The sequence below is a fragment of the Antedon bifida genome, chromosome 9 (genome assembly GCF_963402885.1).
Source record: "Antedon bifida chromosome 9, ecAntBifi1.1, whole genome shotgun sequence".
In the NCBI taxonomy this organism is placed as follows: Eukaryota; Metazoa; Echinodermata; class Crinoidea; order Comatulida; family Antedonidae; genus Antedon; species Antedon bifida.
The window spans coordinates 5,364,678-5,385,181 of NC_136234.1; the positions used below are offsets into that span (position 1 = coordinate 5,364,678).

Consider the following 20,504-nt stretch of genomic DNA (forward strand, 5'->3'; position numbering starts at 1 on the left):
AAACCTATCATCGGATCTAGACATAAGATATCTTAGTTTTCTAGATATAGATATCTTAGGTCTTATTAGTCTTCTTATCTTAGTTTTCTAGACATCCCAAAAATACTACAGCATAACTAAAAATGAAGAAGATTTTTGGAAATCCTGTAGAATATGGGTATCTTTAAAGCCAGGATAATTTATGGAGGAGTGGAGTTGTGGCTTGGTGGTTATGATGCTTGGCTACCACTCCAGTGGTCCTGGGTTCAAGTCCCGTTACATGTCAGGATTTTTTCTAAGGACCAAATTACTCCACTCCCAAAGACTTGTAATAAGACTTTGTTTATGTAGAGCATCTTGTGTATATGTTTGTCTTGTGAACCTCTGAGGGTCCCTAATGATCAGCAATAGCTGGATGGATCACCCTCATTAAATATGGTTAAAAAAAAAAATATGGAAGGAGTGCCATACCTGGGTTCTTTAAAGTGTACATTAAGCTAGGTGTGTTTGCTCTGGAGGTCCAGCAAACCATGGAGCTATAATGGTTTTTGTCAAACTAGCTTGATAGTGTAGACAGAGCTTAAGGCTTGCCTTATTCATAAATCTGGTGGTAGAACAAGTCTTCTTGGATAAGGACTTAAAACTGGAGGTCCAGCAAACCATGGAGCTATAATGGTTTGCTGGACCTCCAGTTTTAAGTCCTTATCCAAGAAGACTTGTTCTACCACCAGATTTATGAATAAGGCAAGCCTTAAGCTCTGTCTACACTATCAAGCTAGTTTGACAAAAAAGTGTGATGTGCCCAAATATGGTAGTGATATGACATCATCATGTCCATATATGGGCACATCACAAGTTTGATAGTATAGACATGGCTTTAAATGAACCCATGCCTATTTTATATTTTAGTTAATATGATACAATCATCATCTGGTTTAGCCATGAAGAAATAAAAATACAATTTTTTAAAATGTTTAGTTTATGAAAAAAAGAAGTGGCTATACCCTAATCAATGCATTACATGTTATATCTGATTATGACATCATACAACCTAAAGTATAAGCTACTTAGGTGATTAGTTCAATCTAGGAGAACATGCAACATTCTTAAGCTCTGTCTACACTATCATACGTTTTGCGACAAAACAACTTGATGTGCCCATATATGGACATGATGATGTCATATCACTACCATATTTGTGTATATCACACTTTTTTTGTCAAACTAGTTTGATATTGTAGACAGAGCTTTAGAGGACACAACACTTCTTTCTGATCCTGATTTCCATCAAGGAACTTTTCCTAAAAAAATATAACATACTATAAAAAGCAACTCAATGATTGCTATGTGACCAATATTCTATACATGATATTTACATTTTGTTTAAATTTCTAGACTCATCATAGTCCAAATTGTTTTCTTAAAAACAAATAATTGTTTTAAATACAATACATTGTAATAAATAATAAAGTCAAAGAATAAACAGTGACATGTGGCCGTATTCACCATTCACACTTAGGCTAAGGAAAACACCCTTAAAATTAAATACAATTAAAGGGAAATACTTAAATATTTGTTATGTTAAGTTAAATACTTAATATTTAAGGGCTCTGCTTTCTAAGTGGGACGTTGATAGACATAAAATAATTTAATATCATTATTTAATTAAAATTTTTACTTTTATTAAAGTACTACTTATTCGTTCTGCTTTACTGCTGATAAAAAATAAGTAGGGTTATTATTAAAGATATATTATCCTCCTGAAAAAAAAAATAATTTTGTTCAATTGTTTAGAATCTTAATTTTTCATGTTTTTTGTTGTTACAAAGGCTGATATTTTATATTATATTATAAATTATACCATTCAAAATGAAAGAATTGTCAAACAAAATATTTCCGTTCTGTTTTCCTATGATCATTTTTTTCTGATCTTCTTTGCAAACATGTCTGACTTTGAGCTAGTACTCTGAACTTCTCTATGAGTTCGTTTTCTACTGCACGTATCTTTATCGTCGCCAGTCCTTTCATCCAACATGGCCACTTTGGCCGACAAATCCTCAAACATTTGATCGTATTGCACCTGTTTACTCTGTTGCTCTAAAAGTTTGCGTTCTAAGACGCCATTTGCCGTTGATAACTCCGCTATGAGGAGACCCTGTTGGGCTACCGTACGACCCTGTTCTTCGACCTTACGTCGTTCCTCCGCCAGTTGCGTTTTACAGTTCTGTAGTTCTTTCTTTAGCATAACAACGCTTGTCAGGGTGTACCTTTGTTTTGATTGAATTTTATGTATAGATTGTTGGTAACGGTCGACGCCTATATCAGATGAGTTGCTATCTCCTGACATTCGCACTCCTAAACAAGGATAAAGTGTACAATGTTAAAGGCCAGGTGCCAATTTCTATTGATCATACATTCCAATAATTATCGATCTATAGTTTCCCCTATGTTTCATAATTTTTGGGATTTTATTTGTGTTACACAAGCTTGTTGAAAATAAGCACTTTCTTATCAGTGGGGGGATAGTTCAAATTACACAGTAAAATCTGTATTCTTTTGTACACAAATTTTGTAAATAGAGAGGCATTTTAAAAAGCTATGAAAAATAAACGGTGTGGTAAATAATATTATCAGATGACTAAATATAGGTAATATAACTTGAATTTTACATTTCTGGTATTTTTATTCAACTTCAGATTTTTATTTTCATGCTATAGCAAAAATTATCCACCGTATATCCACCATCTTTTTTCACCTTCTAGGGAGTCACCAGACATGTTATTACATTAAATTAAACTACCTAACTACTGAAAAAAAGTCTTCCTGGTTTTTATGGCAGAATTTTGCAAAATTTTTTATTTGACCATATTAAGGGAAATTCATGTTTTTTCGTCTTGATTTCTGTTACAAATATTTGATTTATGTACAATTAACCAGATATTATATTTAAAATTCATGCCTGTACCTGAGCTTTAAACATAAAAAACCAATAGATGCACTGATTATGTTTAAATAACATAGTATAAAACTGACTCCAAATGTTCACATGTTTAACATGGTTAAAAATGACACTACTTTATTATGTACCTTGGAATGTTCGTACTCTAGTAATAAAACACCAGTTTTACCAATATAGACATGGTTGCCAGAGAATTGTTTACTTTCATGAATATTTACCCCTTTTACATCTACTACTACTAAAGGATATTTCTCAAACTTTATACTTTACTTTTGCATTTAACAAATTCAACTATTCAAGTTTCTTGTCTTTGTAAAAAATGTCTTTGTATTTGAGTATTCAATTCTTTGTTACTACTATTGCCGTTGTTCTTTAAGCAACACTATATAACTTACCTGAGCTACTAAACGTTTGGACGGGTGATTCGCGTGGCAGGAGTGATTTCTTCAGACCGGGAACAATTTTTTCATCAAAATGTTCCATCGCCATTGACGAGATATCCCGGAGTTCTTGAAGAAGCTCATGGGCTCTAGGGGGTGACTCGGTTGATTGTAAATATCGTAACACGTAATAGACTTCATCGATTACCTTTAAGAAAAATATTTCTGATTTAAGAAAATTTGAAACATCAAGGAGTAAATGAAGAAGGAAACGCCAAGAAAATTTTATTTAATGTCCAAATGAATACAAACAAAAATACTGTTTGCTTTGGAAACTTTCTATTTGTCTATAATTAATACAAACAGAATTTAGAGATGCAACAATACCACTACTATCTATTTAAAAGGGGGTGGAAGATGTTTTGAATTTAATTCTATACATTTTTATATTTTGTATCTAAATTTACAGACATTGAGAAACTCTCTAAGCCTTAATTAATTAAGATTATTTTAAGATGAGATTATCTGTGAAAATGAGACTCCAACTCCAACGTGTGAGTTGTGTACTGGGCACTCTGTAAGGAAGGTTTTTGTAATGGGAGGAGGTGGTTATCAATTTATTATAATAAATAAAAAAATATTATCAATTAAGAATAAAATAAGTTGGTAAACTTATTCTTATTTTTTTTGTTATTTATTGTCTAATATTATTCATTTAAAAGTTTTCTTGGACAACTATTTCTGTTTAAAAAATGGGTAGTAAATATTTTATAGTATTTTTATACATTCGCTTCGTTTGCACTTTTTGCGTTTCATACTTTGATGTGAGGTCACGTTATTTACCTTTCCTGGAATGAAGCAACATAGACGGAGGTCAATGTACTTAGAGTAGGTCATTGATAACAATGACATTCTTGTTTCAATAGCTGATAGAATGTCGCAGTGACGTGAAAGCGCATGGTTGCGCCGCTCTGATTCGCGTCGGGGGAGCAATGCCTTCAGTTTACGTGAGCATTGGTTGTGGTATCGCATAACCTGATGTAAACCTTGGTTTAATACATTTTGACAAACTTGATTGAAGAACTTACATACCTGAAAAATGAAGAAAAAAAATCTTTAAAAAATTATACATTTTATTAATTTCCTATTAATTATTATTAAAATATAGTTATTATTAATTTATTCATCAAAATTAAATTATTCAAACACGCACACAAATTAAATGAGATCCTAGGTCTATGCTTTGGAGATAATACAAGGGAACAGGCCATTGGGGCACACTGGCAGACATCACAATACTCCAGTGTCAGTAGCCTACTACTAGGCCTAAGCCACCGTCCTAGCTAGGCCTTAACTAAGCTAAAGTTAATTACAACTTACTAGACGTTTTTCACTAATTTCTGAGTACGAACAATTCGACAAAATAATCTCCACAACTTCTGTAGGTAATGATAGTAAATTTAGTTGTTCTAATACTTTGTTGTCATCTGTGTCGTTCGTTTCTTCATAAGATAAAGATGTTGACGGAACAATTTCAGAACCCTGCACCGACGGATCCATTTTGTTTTTCATACCAAATCTACGTAGGCCCAGAAGGCACGTTTTTTTAGTATTTTTTGGCTTAGTTTATATTGGTACTGTCAGAGCCATATATAGAGAGAGTTACGACTTCGAATGGATTAGAAGCCATGTTTGTGTCCAACTATTCCTATGTAGCGTATGGAGTTGAGTCTTTTGTTTTGAAAATGTATAACGTTCAAAAGGCTTTAATTATCGAATTTAATATCAAAACAATCAATTTGATTAAAGGTTTTTGTTAAAATAATAAAAAAATTATAAAGTTACTGCGAACATGATTAAAAACAACAAAAATAGCAATTTCGGAACGGCTCTGGTTGTGCGCTCCATGCACGCTCTACGCGTGCGCGTTTAGTTTGTACAGCGATTCTCTATAGTAATGCATTGTTTTTACATTTTGTTGTTTAAAAATCATGTTCGCAGTAACTTTATGATGATTTCGTTATTATCTTAACAAAAACCTTTAAACAAATTGTTTAAATTCGATATTTAAAGCCTTGTGAATGTTATACAATGATTTTTTAAGCAAATGACTCGACTCCATACGCTACATAGGCATAGTTGGACACAAACATGGCCGGCGTTCACACCACGTGACTTTCTAAAATCCGTGAACGCAAAGTCGTAACTCTCTCTATATATATGGCTCTGTGTACTGTACTTCAATAGCGCCACCATATATAATATTTTTATCGTAACAAATTCGTAGATATTTTTTTACCAAACAATACTAGTAGGCCCCCGAGTAGGCATATCGTATTTTTAGTTTTGGGTTGTCACTATTTGTGGCAATGTTCTGCATAAACCATTGCCAAAATGTATATCTTTTTTAAAGAAATCATTTTAACTAGTTTAAAAACTGTGTACACAAAAAATAACTCGCGAATTGAAGTTACTTTCTGAGCTCAATAAATGTATTGAATGTAAATGTAAAATTGTATTGTATTTATTTGTTGAAATAAACATCGCGGTTCTTGTTTTACTTTTTGGATTAAAAAAAAATCCCTCCCTCCTTCGCATTAAAAATAAAATATTTATTTATGTATTCCTTCAGTGAAACATAAGGGAGCACCGAGGAGAGACAAGAGCTGTCAAAGACAACTATGGCCAAAGGGTGTGTCTCTCCAACTCCAGACAAACCCCGAAACAAACAATACAAGCAAAATAAAATAAAGAATTACAAAAATAGTACAATATTAATGAATAAAAGAATTATTGTTGACTTTAAAAACATAGTTGTATCATATGGAGCTATAACATTTTATAGCTCCATGGTTGTATTAAAAGCCGTTTTAATCTGCAGTGCCAACTGGCAGTGCATAATCGATGGATTAAGAGACCTAGTGTAAATTCAGAGAACTGCAATCAATCAAATAACATATTTGTATTGTGTATTTATTTATTTAATCACACTCTTGTTTAAATTACCAGACCAGCCAATTATTCTATGTGTGCATGAATAGGCATATTGATTGTTCCCAACATTCTAGTATAATGTACATCACATGTTATGCGCGATTTGAACGATTTGCGCAATTTGAAATTGCGCAAAAAATTCCTTGCGCAATTTGAAATTGCGCAATCAACTTGCGCAATTTAACATACACATATTCCAAGGCACCACTCAATAAATGATATGGATCATAATCTATATCCAGTACCTGAATAATGCTGCTAACTGCTCGTGTTCTCAAGGTTACCAGTGCAGTAACAGATACATGGGCGGGTACCTATTTTTCTATTGGCTGTCGAACTGGGGGGAATTTCCCACATTTCCCCTTTCCCAGAATTAATCTAAAAACAGATTTTCGTAAATAACCTACATCACACTTAACAGGGCTCGGCTACACTGTGTGCACGTACAGAAAATGAATTGTCTACCGATTAGGTAAGTTTTCAACAATTGTCTACCAGGCCTACACGATAGAATAAATTAATTTTGAATAAGTTAAGCTGGCTAGGCCATAGTTTATTTATAAAATGCGAAATTCCCCCGGCAGGTCGTGCTGATGACGTGCATTATGGCTTGAAACTACTGCTGTGCAAGATGATAAATAAGCTTCATGCCTGGGAAGAAATATTTTTAACATTAAATTAACAAACATATCATATCTAATAATAGACATCACGTACCCTGCTAAATCTAAGTGTTGCTAGGCCCTATAGTATTAATTACATGGCCATGCACTCAGACTGTAATAACAAATAATAACTCAAATACAACTAGAGGTCTAGGTATATGCCTGCCTCTATATAGGTCTATACAGGATAATACATGTTTTTAATGTAGGGCTTTATCAAAAATGTTTGTTCATTAAATACTAATAAAAAATGTTATACTATATTTATTATTTAATATTTGTATTTAATATTTTTCTAGATGGGACTGTTTTTTCTACAGACAATGAACATTAAACGTCTTTACTTTAAAACATATCGACATGTCAATTTATTACCCGAAGAGGACAGTATACATGCCGATAACCATACAACTATTATTTTAAACCCATTTACGCCATTGAAACGAAAGAGAAAACAATGCAAAAAACGAACGGTTATGATACCGAACTTTTTATTGACAATGTTGAAGATGAGTACTTGTGTACGTTATGTCAGCACGTGTTACAGAAACCAATGCAGGCATTATGTGGATGTCGGTTTTGTGCGCCATGTGTCTCGTAAGTTGATTATACAAATATATTTGTCTCTTCTTTAGCCCTGCCCACCTCGACTCTCCTTCAATAGATTCTACAGATTAGCATGATTCCATGTTATGGCTACGTAATTACGGTTTCACTGTCTTAACCACTCGGCCACTCACTCGCATAAAAAATATAATAAAATAAAAAATAATTAAAAAAATAATACTAATAAAATAATAAATTTGAAGAAAAAGGTTGCTGAAATTTCCTGTGCTCAATTGAATTACAATTTATCAATAAAATTAATAATTAATTTTTCTTTTTAGGTCTGCAATTGGAACATGCCCATCATGTAACGGAATCAATAAACAGTCCGATTTTAACAATGATTTTTACGCTAGAAGCCAATTACGAAAAAAGTTGATGTTTTGTATAAATAAATCACTTGGTTGTACAGCAACTATTAAACTTTCTGAGTTAGAACATCATTTATCTGACTGTTCATATAAAAAAGTTAACTGTGTACATTTTAAGAGTGGATGTGATGCTAAATTATTTAGAACTGAATTACAGGACCATTTAAAAAATGACTGCGATTACCGTTTAGTGGAATGTAAATACTGTAATGGAACATATACTTTTAATGATATCAATGTAAGTACTGTATTTCAATATTCTTTAATTCTTTAAATTCTCTACAGTGGTGAAAAGCAGAGGCCTGAGGCCCCTGGTTAAGGGACATGAAGTGGCCCTCCAACGCCTTTTTTCAAATTATTTTGATACCTTTTTTTCTTCTGTAATAAGCTCAAGGGCCCTTGGTTTAGTCAGTGAGTGCTCATAGCCGTTAAACCACTAATTCTTGTTATCTTGTTGAAAATACCAGGGGCCAGATTCTGATATTGCATATTAATTATTAACAAAAACAAATTTTCTTGCCAAATTTGGAATTTCTAAATTAACATTTCTAGTCTAGACTAGTCTACTCTGAAAAATGATCCTTTTACGGTATGTTATTGTATTGTATTGTAATCTATCTATCAAACCATAAATTTATATAGCGCCAATTCTAAAAAGATGATCAAAGGCGCATTGTACCCTAAAATTTGCTCAAACTCAATGTTTACTTTGTGGAAACTCGCCAAATCGAGCAACGGAAAGTTTGAATGTTATTGAAGCGGAACATACATTGCAATTGTTGAAGTTGTTGATTTAGTTAGTACATATTTATATAATGTTTTTTATTATATACTTCCACAGAGCCATAAATGTAAAAACAAACCAACTGCTTGCCCAAATGATTGTGGAGCAGACAAGCTACTTTCTAAAGAGGTAATTGTTAAACACCTTTTTAAAATGTGTTTCCCCTTATATTATTATAATTTCCATTTTACACTCATACATATGGGATCCTCCTCTTCTACGTTGTAAAGCTGGAGTTAAAAACCCATCTTTTTTCTTTGTAATTTCTTTCTGTTTTCAGTGCTTTGGGACAATCTTTTGATTGTATAAGCGCTATATAAATTGAACAACATTACATTACATTTAATATTCAGCAATTAAATAGCTTACTGAGGTGTTCATTAAGATTTTTTTTTTCTTATTGAGTAATGGCTTCTTGCCTGTTTTCTAAATAAGATAATAAAGATTGTAATCCACGTATCACGATAGTACCATCTTGTTGGGACAGCAAACACCATCTTTTTTTTTGTAATTGATGTATTTGGTGCAGATATGACCAATATATCGGATATACTTTTGGAATATCCAAGTTGATAACATACAACTTGCATTATCCCCCTCTCCCCTTCTGTCGAGCTTTTGCTGGTTAGTAATGCAGTAGTCAGAGTGTTGACATGACACATTTGGAATCAATTCATAGAACTTTGCATGATCGACTTTTTAAAAAATATTTTCAATAAGGAAAAAAATGAGCATGAGAAGTATTGCTTGTTTCTATAAATCCAAACAATGATATCCTTATATTTCCCACAATTCAACCTAATTCAGGATGGTATCAACTAAATGAATTCATGGTCTAGACCACACAATGAATTATTGTCAAGTAATTAACAATTTTAAAATTACTGAGAACCTGGTAATGGGAAATGACAAGTCTTTATTAGGACAAACCAAACGCACTCAGTTTAAAGAATAACAAAGCCCATAGCCTGAAGGGGTGTGTCGGGCAGCGCTGGCGCCAGGATCTTCCTGACTGGGGGATATGCGAAGCAACGCATCATTTGTGCCGGGGGGAGGGATTCTTGATATGCCGGCCCTTTTCAAACTAGAGAACATATGGGTGTGCCGGGCAGTGCAGCGCTGGCGCCAGAATCTTCCTAACAGGGGGCTATGCGAAGCAATGCATTCTAACATAATTTCTGCTGGAAGTGCCCTTTTCAAACTAGAGGAACAGTAGGCCTAGTATGATAGGCCTAACGTAAACTAGATAACAAAAACCCCCTGTAAAAATCCTGACTACATGCTAAATAATGTACAGGTTACTATGGGCTTATTAACCTACTTGTGGTTTAGTCTTTCTTTTTTTAACTACATGAAAACAGAATGAGGATGTGAGTAATGAAAACACATTAATAATATTCTCAGAATTTCAGAAAAATTTTCCGTTGTGGTTCCTAAATCAGACTTAAAGAGATTGACACTTTATCACGACACGTGCACCATGCCTCCTAAAAGGTCCAACAGTCAATTAATCAACAAATAAATAAGTTGAAAATATTTGTTGTGTACGTGTAATTACTGAAATTTGTTTGAGAATCTTATATAAAAGTATTGACCATGATAATGACCAATAACGAACAATAATGACCAATTTCTGTGAAATCAACGTCATTGTACGTATATGACCTGATAACCTCTAGATACAGTATGTACATACAAAAAACCGTAATCACGTAGCCATAACATCGGCAGGGGTTCGAGGCTCACTCACTCCATGGTTCTGGTGGTAGAACGAGTCTTCTCGGATAAGGACTATAAACCGTAGGTCCAGTGTACACAACTTGCTCGTGTGCACTTTAAAGAACCTAGTACATCTTTCGAGACGAGTAGGGGGTTACCCCGGTGTATTAGTACATCACAGCCACTGATCACCAACTGGGCCCTCTGGGAGATCAGTCTTTGACTGAAGAGGTCACCCAGTATAAAGATAAACAAACAAAAAAAAAAAACAACTTTTGTTGATTATTGACAAATTATCTATCTGTTATCGAAAAGGTCTGTCATTGCGATGACATCGCAACATTGTCCAGTTTTGCATGATTCATATCATATCATATCCTTCTTCTTCTTTCATATCTATCAATTATAATATTAATAATGCATTGTGTTTTTTCTATATTGGGAAATTTTAAAATATAAAAATAAATATTGACTAATAACAACAAGCCAGATGTTACATAGGCTTAAAACAAATACAAACAAAAATATTGTTTTGATGATCCTCTCTCATTTTGTATGCTAAATTGCATTTAGTTTCTTATTTCTTATTTACATAAATCCTGCACACCTGTATGCAAAACATTCCCTAGGAATATCCAAATTATTCTGTTTCGTTTTCCCAGGTTCTAGAAATGTCAACCCAAAACCAGACATCCATGAAATTTATGCAAAGTTGTATACTTTGCATACAATGTGAAATATTACAATCAATAACTTTACAAGTCAATGTACTATGAAAAATTAGATTTTATGATTAAACCACGGCTTAAAATCTGCCGAAATTTGCTGCAATAATACCATTTAACTTAAAATCTTCACTTTCTTATTGTTCAAATGACCTTTAAAAGTGGAGAATCTAACAATAAAAGAGAGTTTTGTTTACTTGTCAGACATTTTTAACGCATGCAAGGTTTCATATTTCATTGATTGTTTTGTGATTTTTTTCATATATATCTGTCAATCTCTTTATAATAATTGGGGGTTGTAATTGAATAAATATATGGGCATATTATTTAGCTTTTATTACAAAAACCTACCTACTACTTACTTCATCTCCCAAAGCCCTATTGAAACATTTTTAGGCAGGCTATATTTCTATTAGCATTATTCTTACAGCTGTGTACACAATAATTGCTCACTATAATCATATGTAGGCCTATTGTATGGTAATTTTTACTGCACTTTGTATTAAATACAAACATGTCTGGACTCATAGGACATATTCTATTTTAGTACTTCAGTACAATACTAGGCCTATCTTTCGCAAATATAATTTGTGTAAGGCCTACAATGTAAACTGTAAAAAAAAGCAAGAAAAATAATAGCTAATTTGCCTGAAAAAATGTCTATGCTGCGTGTCTTATATAAAAGCTCTATTACACTATATTGTTAATCAATCTATGATAACTAAAAATAACTATAGGCCCAGAGGAAAACCTTTTCTATACTGTATAGTAATAGAATGTATTTAAGCAATTAGTACAGTACCTGCTTTGCTATGGTTACTACTATTGGAAAAATACTGCCCATGCATGAGCTTTTGAAAAAATACTGCCCACGCATGAGCTTTTGAAAAAATACTGCCCATGCATGAGCTTTTGAAAAAATACTGCCCACGCATGAGCTTTTGAAAAAATATATAAACATGTTCAGTCTCTTAATAATTGAACCAAAACAAGTCAGCCAACACACTACAATCACCGAAAAAGAAAAGAAAAAGAAGTTATAACATGGTTTGTTAGTTAAAATGTACAGAAAAAATTAATTTATTTATTAAGTTTTTATTCTATTTTTCAGGTAGATAATCATCTTCAAAATGAGTGTCCACTTGTCAGAGTGACATGTCCATTTCAACCAATGGGTTGCAAATCAATGGTGAGACTATTTTATATCAATAGTATTTGTGTTAATTGTATAGAATATAAGATACAATGATACTTATCCTTCAAACCGGTTTTGACCTTCAATACCACTTAACGTGTGGGCATAAACAGAAATATTTTATATACAAACTAATAAAGGAAAAAAAATCCTTGGCCAACAAAAAAAGATTATTAACATCAACACGCAATAGGGTAAAAGCTATGCCACATTGATTACCTATCAAATACAATAATGGTTTTGTACTTAAAAATTGTACTTAATTATCATGTGGGTGATAAAATTATAAGAAATTTGAAACCAATAAACCATGTTTCTTTTGTGTATTGTCGTTAGCCTCTGTAGCTTTAGTGTACCATAAAATTCAAATAAGGAAAACGGTTTGAATGCTTTGAATGTTCTGCCAGTGACTGGTGGCATGTATTGTGATGATGTCATAGTTACATTACAATGATAATATATGTATAATAAAGATAACAGTTGCGCAGAACTAACCATAGTAACATACACATAAGCATTACTTCTTCAATAAATCATAAACATGTTTATAGGCCTATCAGAATAACAGGAAGTATTTTGTAGTTGTGATTGTTGTTACATATAATACAAACATTGTTGTCAAAAGCTGGTAGTCCATATTAGGCCTATTAATATAATCTCTATAGGTGGTAAATTCCTGTTTTTTATACTTAGTTGAATCATGGACCTATGGTTAAATTCCCATATAGAGTAATATTATATCTTGTAACAATAGCCATTGTGATTTGATTTTATTTTGTATATCCCCAAATATCTTAAAATAGTATTTTCATGCACAGAAAGGTATGTAGGATTTGGGGTTGGGGGGGGGGGGGCGCTGTTATTTGCTGTTTGGGATTACCGCAAGACACTGTTGGCTCCCATTGTATTGACTTTATTATTAGTAATGTACATGAAAATATCAGATATATATAAAAAAAAAACACAACTCTCTGAATTTGACAGAATATAGTATGTATAAAGAGTTCATTAGCCTGTACAGTAATTGTGAAAATGAAATAGTTTTATATTATTATTATTTCCTGGTACAGTATAGTCATAAACAACATAAACACATAGACATATATCAGAACTGGTGAATTGCCAATGTGTCCAACATAATCATGCTTGGTTTCCATAAATATAAAACAAAAAATTCAAAAACTACTTAAAAATGCTAAATATATACAGTAACTATTCACTCTGAAGATTGGAACTATGTATAGTATGCCTACTTACTTTATTTACAGCCTCGTCGCCAAGAGGTTCATGTACTTCTCCGCCTGGAGCTCAGTGAGCACTCACAGCAGTTACACCAACTATCAAAACTCACATTTAAGACTCTTATTGTTTTCTCGAAGTGTTGGTAAATCTAGATTATTCATATTTTTCTCTAAAGATTTCAAGAAAAGATACAGCAAATCATCAAACAGAATCTACAAGTGAACATCTTTTTTTAGTTTTGGAAAATTTTGAAAAACAGAACCTAATAAATGCTCAAATTAGACGTGAGAATGAGGAATTAAAGTCTACCTGTCATCTACTGTTAAATAGGCTGCAACATTCTGAATTGGAATTGAAAAAATTTAAAGTAAGTATAATTTAAAATATTTCCTTTGTAACATTTATTTAATACATATGGTATATTATTATTATTATTATTACCGCCTTTCCGCTGAAAAGTCTGCCAACATTTCCGCTTGGGCTGCTCCGTAAATCTCTTTTACTAGTTTCTTCCAGTCTGATCTTTCATTGGCTAGTTCTTTAAGTTGTTTCATGTCTTTCTTGGTTTTCAATTGTCCGGGATACTTAATGTCTGTATTATGCTTATAAAGGGTGAGTAGGTCGTTGCTGAGAGTTATTGGTAGGGTGGTTCTCGGTCTTCCTCGAAATTTTATATTGGTAGTGTTGCTGAAATAATAGCTTATTGCTATGTTGGCTGGTGTACATGGGTCTTGTCTAAGTATGTGACCCAATAGTCTCCATCTTGCGTCGACTATTTCTAGTGAAATCGGTTTTGTTTCTGTCCTTCTGTATAAATTTATGTTCGATATCCTGTCTGGGAACCTGATACCTATGATTTTGCGAAGTTGCTGTCTGTGAAATGTGTCGAGTTTATGTGCTTCTTCTTTTGTGAGTCCCCATGTTTCAGAGTTGTAGAGTAATATACTTTTAACTAGTGAGTTGTACAGCTTGATACGTATTTTTAATTTGATTTTATCTTTTCGAAGCCACATCGAGTTTAGTTTGGTCATTGCTACATGCGCTAGTTGTTTTCTTCTAATTATGTCTTGTCTGTCCCCAAGGAGCGATCCTACTTTTTTCGTGTTTCTCCATTGTTCTTGTCTAATTTTATATAACTATATTCTGTACCTATTTCACCTTTAAGGGCCACAATGGAAATAAGTTTGATATTGGTTACTTTTTTGTGCTACCCTAAATTCATTGTGTGCTGTTTTTTTAATGTTATATTGTTTTGAATTCGAATAAAGAAATGAAAATTAAACCATAGTTTAAAGGTGCCAAAATTGTGAAAACATTCTTGAAAAATATACTGAAAAATGACATTAAAGATGAAAATAATGATTGATTTGATTTTAAAAAAAACCCCAAACATATCCCTTCCCATGCCTCAGTAATTCATCACAATATAAATATTTTCTTCACAGCTTACATAATAATGTTCATTGTTGTGTTAAAATAAAATTTCAAATTTGTTTTGATCGACATTGTGTACAGTAGTAGATTTCACAATCTACTGTAGCTAACAAAAATCAATAAAAAGAGAAAATGATACATGAACAGCAGAACACTTCTTTGTTTGAATGACAAATATGTTAATGATATGTATGGGAAATTCCAGAATAAAAAAAAAACATTGTTTGTCTTAATAGGCCACAAGCGGCTAATGTGGTAATAGATGAAAATAGTTAATTTGGAAATTTTGTAATAGGTTAGTGCATTCAACTCAAAACAAGGGACCTTTATGTTATTCCTAAGCTGCAGTTAATTGTTATAACAATTTTTTAAATATATTTAGAAAAATGTGTCATTTTACACAATTTTAAAATTATTCCCTCCCTTCCAATTCCATTCTCCCTTTTCGTTTTCAAGATTAATTATGTCTTGAATAATCATTAGAAGAATCATTATCATTAACACATAAGCTTTACTGATAAACATAAAATATATTTATTTTTTAGGACCTAACAGAACGCAGATTCAATGACTTACAGAAGAAAACAGAACAATCATCCAAGGACCTAACAGAACAGATTGCAATTCTAAATGAAGAGCAGAAAGATCAGCAACAATGCATAAAGGAAGTGAGTGCTAGAAATGTGAACACAAGACAAGCTTCTGCCCCAAGAGCAGGTGAGATTATAGACAATTGTATTTATTTTATTTCAACAACATTTTACGAGGGTGGTCCATCCAGCTGAAGCTGATCATTAGGAACCATCACAAAAATACAATATGACAAGATATAAACATGCAACAATTAAAATAAAATTAAAACAGAATTCATGAAGATAAATAATATAATGAATGCATAAAATAATTAGAACCAAAAGGGAAATAAAAACAAAACAAAGCTTTCAAAGATAACTGTAAGCGAATTCATTTTCTATCGTTCTTGGTGCTCTGCATAAACAAAGTCTTTAGCTCTGTCTATACTATCAAGTAGTTTGACAAAGAAGTGTGATGTGCCCAAATATGGTAGTGATATGACATCATCATGTCTATATATGGGCACAGCACATTTTTTGTTACATAAAGATTGATAATGTAGACAGAGCTTTAAACAAATTGTCTTTGAGAGTGGAGTCGATAATGACTACAATGATTTTTAATAAGATTGTTTAGGATGATGAGATAATGATGGTAATGAGATGAAAAAGATCACTATTATGTTCCTCTTTACTACAGATGTTAATGTCGAAACAAATATAATGAGAGTTGATATTTCCGAGTTGCAATTCAAAGTGAATGCATTGGAGCAAACAAGCTACGATGGGACTCTATTATGGAGGATACCAAACGTTGATAGAGCAACGAGAGAGGCCATCAATGGCAAAACAAATTCACTCTATAGTCCACCATTTTATTCATCCCGCACTGGGTACAAAATGTGTTTAAGATTGTACCTAAATGGTGATGGTATGGGCCGAAACACGCATGTATCACTCTTCTTTGTTATAATGCGTGGGATGTATGACGCTCTGCTTCCGTGGCCCTTTAAACAAAATGTAAGTTTTTATAACTATTCTTCAATTTATACAAAATGTATCTTGATTTGATAAAACTGCACATACTAGAACAAACCAGAGTAAGGTCTTCTACTTAATATTGCAGAAGCATATGTCTAAAAGGACTTATGAACTGATTTTACCCTTAACATGTTAGGGTTAAAACAAGGATATAGTAGATGTGATAGGGGTTTGACTTGGCAATCCACATTGCAGACCAATAACAATATTTTTACTATATATTTGCAGGTCACTTTGATATTGTTGGATCAAGACACTGGACAGAGAAGTTTAAGTGATTCCTTTCGTCCAGATCCAAACAGCAGCAGTTTCCAGAAGCCAAAAATTAACAGAGATATGAATGTTGCAACTGGTTGCCCGCTCTTTGTCAGTAAACAAGTTCTCCGAGACCCGACTTACGTTAGAGACGATACACTGTACATTAAAGCAATTGTGGAGCAAATGCCAGTAATATGGTAAAATGACATTTATGATTGAACGTGACAAGTTTAATTTTTAAAGTGGAATAAAGTTAGTATTAAGAAAAGATTTACTGTTGTATAATTAATTTAATTAATATGGTAGACTGTACAACAATAACGCTTTCATTTTTGCTCAATCATATGCAAATAATGTTTCTTAGTATTCCTGGTTCTTATTATCGTCTTAAAAATCAGCATCCAAGCATAAAGCCTTGTTTACACTAGCAAACTTCACCACATTTTTGTTTGCACACTCAGAATTTGCAAACTAAAGTTTGCCAAATGTAGACTTCTGCAAACTTGTTTTCTGCAACTTTTCTTGACAAATAAAAAGTTTATCAGTGTAGACTAGACTTATATAACAATGTCTCTTTTTTATTTACCTCATAATTATGTATTTTTGACATGCAAAATCGAGATAGATTGACAAACATGCAGCGACAGATTTGAGGCAGTGTAAAAATTCTACTATGTTCTTAATAAGAAATACAAACCTGCTGACATTTGGGGGAGAAACACTTTGCCAAAGTCTATCAAAGACAATAAACAAAATATTAAAATTAAAAGAAAAACTAGTGGAAGGTAGTAAAAAATTAATAAAGATAGCATAAATCATAGTTTGGCAGGTTGATGTAGTATGTATCAAACATTTAAAGTTAATTGAAGGTCCTGTTTATGTTTTAGAGGGCTGGGAAAAATATATACTAAAAAAAGCAACAAAAAGAAAAGATAAATTTGATTTACAAAACATTTGTTTGCTCACTTAATACAGCATTCTGACCCAGAAAATCATTAATATCATTTGAAATTTTAAAAATTGAATAAAAGCATTCTCGCACACGCATCTAACCGTTATCAAAGAGAACTAACCGTTAGACTAAGATATGACTTTCTAGACGCCCTAGTCTGAATCAGATGCATTGTTCCTATAAATATAATAACTTCACATCTCTGTATCTGACATGCTAGTAGATGTACTGTTTACTGTCCTTATCAGTTGCATTATTGCAGCCAAAGTTTAAGTCCTATCATGCCTACAGAATTCCTAGGGCCTTTAATATTTATCTAGACCCACTCGAGTCTTGATAACCATGTAAATAGATTTTCTCCTACCTTCTGTAAATTCTTATCTTTTATGAACCTGGATATATATATATATATATGTGAAAAAGCATTTTTGCCTATCTCTACGGTATCCATTATTAACTGTAAATAAATTGATATGGAATATAGTCAACCATTTAAATATCGGACAGCTGACACAAAATGATTGGTTTTCCGAAAAGTTTGGTTTTATTTATACAATTTGAAGAGTATTATAAAATGTTGGGACCCTTTGGAAATTCTTGTTTTGGGTAGTCCAGTATTCGAAGAGTTGACTGTGTACCATAAGTAACATGTAAATAATATAATAGAGTAAAAAATTAGTCCTAATTATTAAAAATGTTTATAAAATAAAATGTAAAAAAGATAATTTTAAAATGAATTAACATATTTTTGTAAAGAAAACAAAATGTAAAAAGCAAAAGTGCAGTGAAAAAATCCAGTTCAGGGACTTTGGAAAGTCTCGTTTTTAGTGATTTTCTGGTAGTCTAGTAGGCCTATGTAGTTGAATAGTTGATTGTGTACCATACTTCCTCTGAAAGTATATCCTATTAATTAGAAACGTTTATAAAAAAAATGGTTAAAAACAAAATATCGAAATGGAAAATGTGCAATTTAGTAAAAAGTGTAGTACTCAATGCAATCTTGCATTCACCTCTCGCAAGAGAAGTTGTAAAGTGTATTTAACTGAACAGCCAAGCATTTTCATAGGAAAATGGTTACAGTGGATTTAAAATCATTTCAGAGATTCTGGTTATCAATTAAATTGAAAGGTTTTTAGTATAGAGTGGCCTTTTTTTTTCTATTCTTCTTTTCCATTTTGTAGTATAATCATCTCATTTATTTCAACATTTAAAACATCTATCATTGTCAATTATATATGTCATGTATGTATATATGTATATACCATTTTATCATTTTATTATACCCATTACAGTATATACTGTAGACTAGTGTTTAGGCAGTATAAATTGTAATTACTTTGCAAGAGAGTAGGTCTGCCAAGGTGTATAATAAAGGTTTGTACAGGGAAGAGTATGATTTTACTCTTCCGTGGCCCATGCTAGATATGTCACAAACATAAAGTATGTTACTGTACCTCCAAAAGGCTTCAATATGAAATGTATTTTTTAGGTATAAATATAAATGTTTGCAAAGAAACAAGACCTGATTGAAATATCCAATGTTGGCTAACACCGGCTGGTATATAAACTGGGTTTTACAAAACATTTGAACACTTTGTATTTAAAAAAAATGTATATATAAGTATTATCTTTTTCATGTATGTCAGTTTGTTGTATTTTTTAAGCTCTGTCTACACTATCAAACTTTGTGACAAAAATGTGATGTGCCCATAATGCCATATCACTACCATATTTGGACACATCACACTGTTGTGTCAAACTATTTTGAAAGTGTAGACAGAACTTTTAGTTTTATTATATGTGATATTGTAATTAAGAATAGAATGTCAATTGTTAAAATTTGTAAAAAATGTTCAATATATAATTGTATTTTACTAAAACCATATAAAATGGTTTCTACAAATCTCAATATTGTATTTTAATTATCATTTTATGTAAGTAATTGTTGTAAATTGTTTTTTTTAGAATTAATCAATTAATCAAGAATGGAAACCTAATGGAATCCAATTGCTAATATTTGTTTTAGTCTTTCTAAATATTTGGTAAAGCAAATTAATGTATTGTTCAAGTATACCTGTATATTTGTATGTTACATTTTCTTTTCATTTGTTTTCCAACCTTATTATTACGTTTCATTGTTGTTATATGTTTCTATCTTTTCTGCAATTGAAGGAAATAAATGTTTTATATTTATTTGAAAAAAAAATAGCATAATTTGTACAGTATTTAGACAAATTCTATGATACAGCATTACATTGTAAATAATGTTGCCCTATAGTAAGCCAATACATTGTATTAGTTATTAATTCCAATAAAACACCTTTCTTTTTAAAAAAGCATTTTTATTTTTTCACAGTTAAAAAAACATGGTTCTTTTTTTTTTCTCAACATTTAAAAAATGTTCACAATTAAAATATCTCCAATGATTCTAACTTAATGTTATCATTTATCAAGAACAAACATAAATTCATGACGTTGAGAAATCAGAAATACAGAGTATACTGACTTTTACCGGACATTTCATAAAGATAAGGAAATGATATACTGTACATATAATTCCTGCGTTGATTTCATGCTGTATAAATTCATCATTGAAAAAATATGGATCTGGTTATAATCAATATACAT

The 20,504-nt window shown here is 31.9% G+C and overlaps 2 protein-coding genes across 2 annotated transcripts; one reads left to right on the forward strand and one right to left on the reverse strand.

Annotated features, from left to right (window-relative positions):
* Positions 1-963: 963 nt before the first annotated feature.
* Positions 964-4,878, reverse strand: LOC144852361 (uncharacterized). Its single transcript, XM_078710147.1, has 4 exons — positions 4,699-4,878; positions 4,162-4,410; positions 3,334-3,526; positions 964-2,334 (listed from the first exon to the last, which is right to left on the reverse strand). The coding sequence occupies exons 1-4, from the start codon at positions 4,876-4,878 to the stop codon at positions 1,895-1,897; spliced, it is 1,062 nt and encodes a 353-aa protein (XP_078566273.1). The 3' UTR covers positions 964-1,894.
* A 1,726-nt stretch (positions 4,879-6,604) lies between these two features.
* On the forward strand, positions 6,605-19,798 carry LOC144851370 (TNF receptor-associated factor 3-like). Its single transcript, XM_078708786.1, has 9 exons — positions 6,605-6,784; positions 7,277-7,574; positions 7,865-8,192; positions 8,796-8,867; positions 12,294-12,371; positions 13,795-13,986; positions 15,599-15,770; positions 16,326-16,645; positions 16,895-19,798. The coding sequence occupies exons 2-9, from the start codon at positions 7,435-7,437 to the stop codon at positions 17,123-17,125; spliced, it is 1,533 nt and encodes a 510-aa protein (XP_078564912.1). The 5' UTR covers positions 6,605-6,784; positions 7,277-7,434; the 3' UTR covers positions 17,126-19,798.
* Positions 19,799-20,504: the final 706 nt, after the last annotated feature.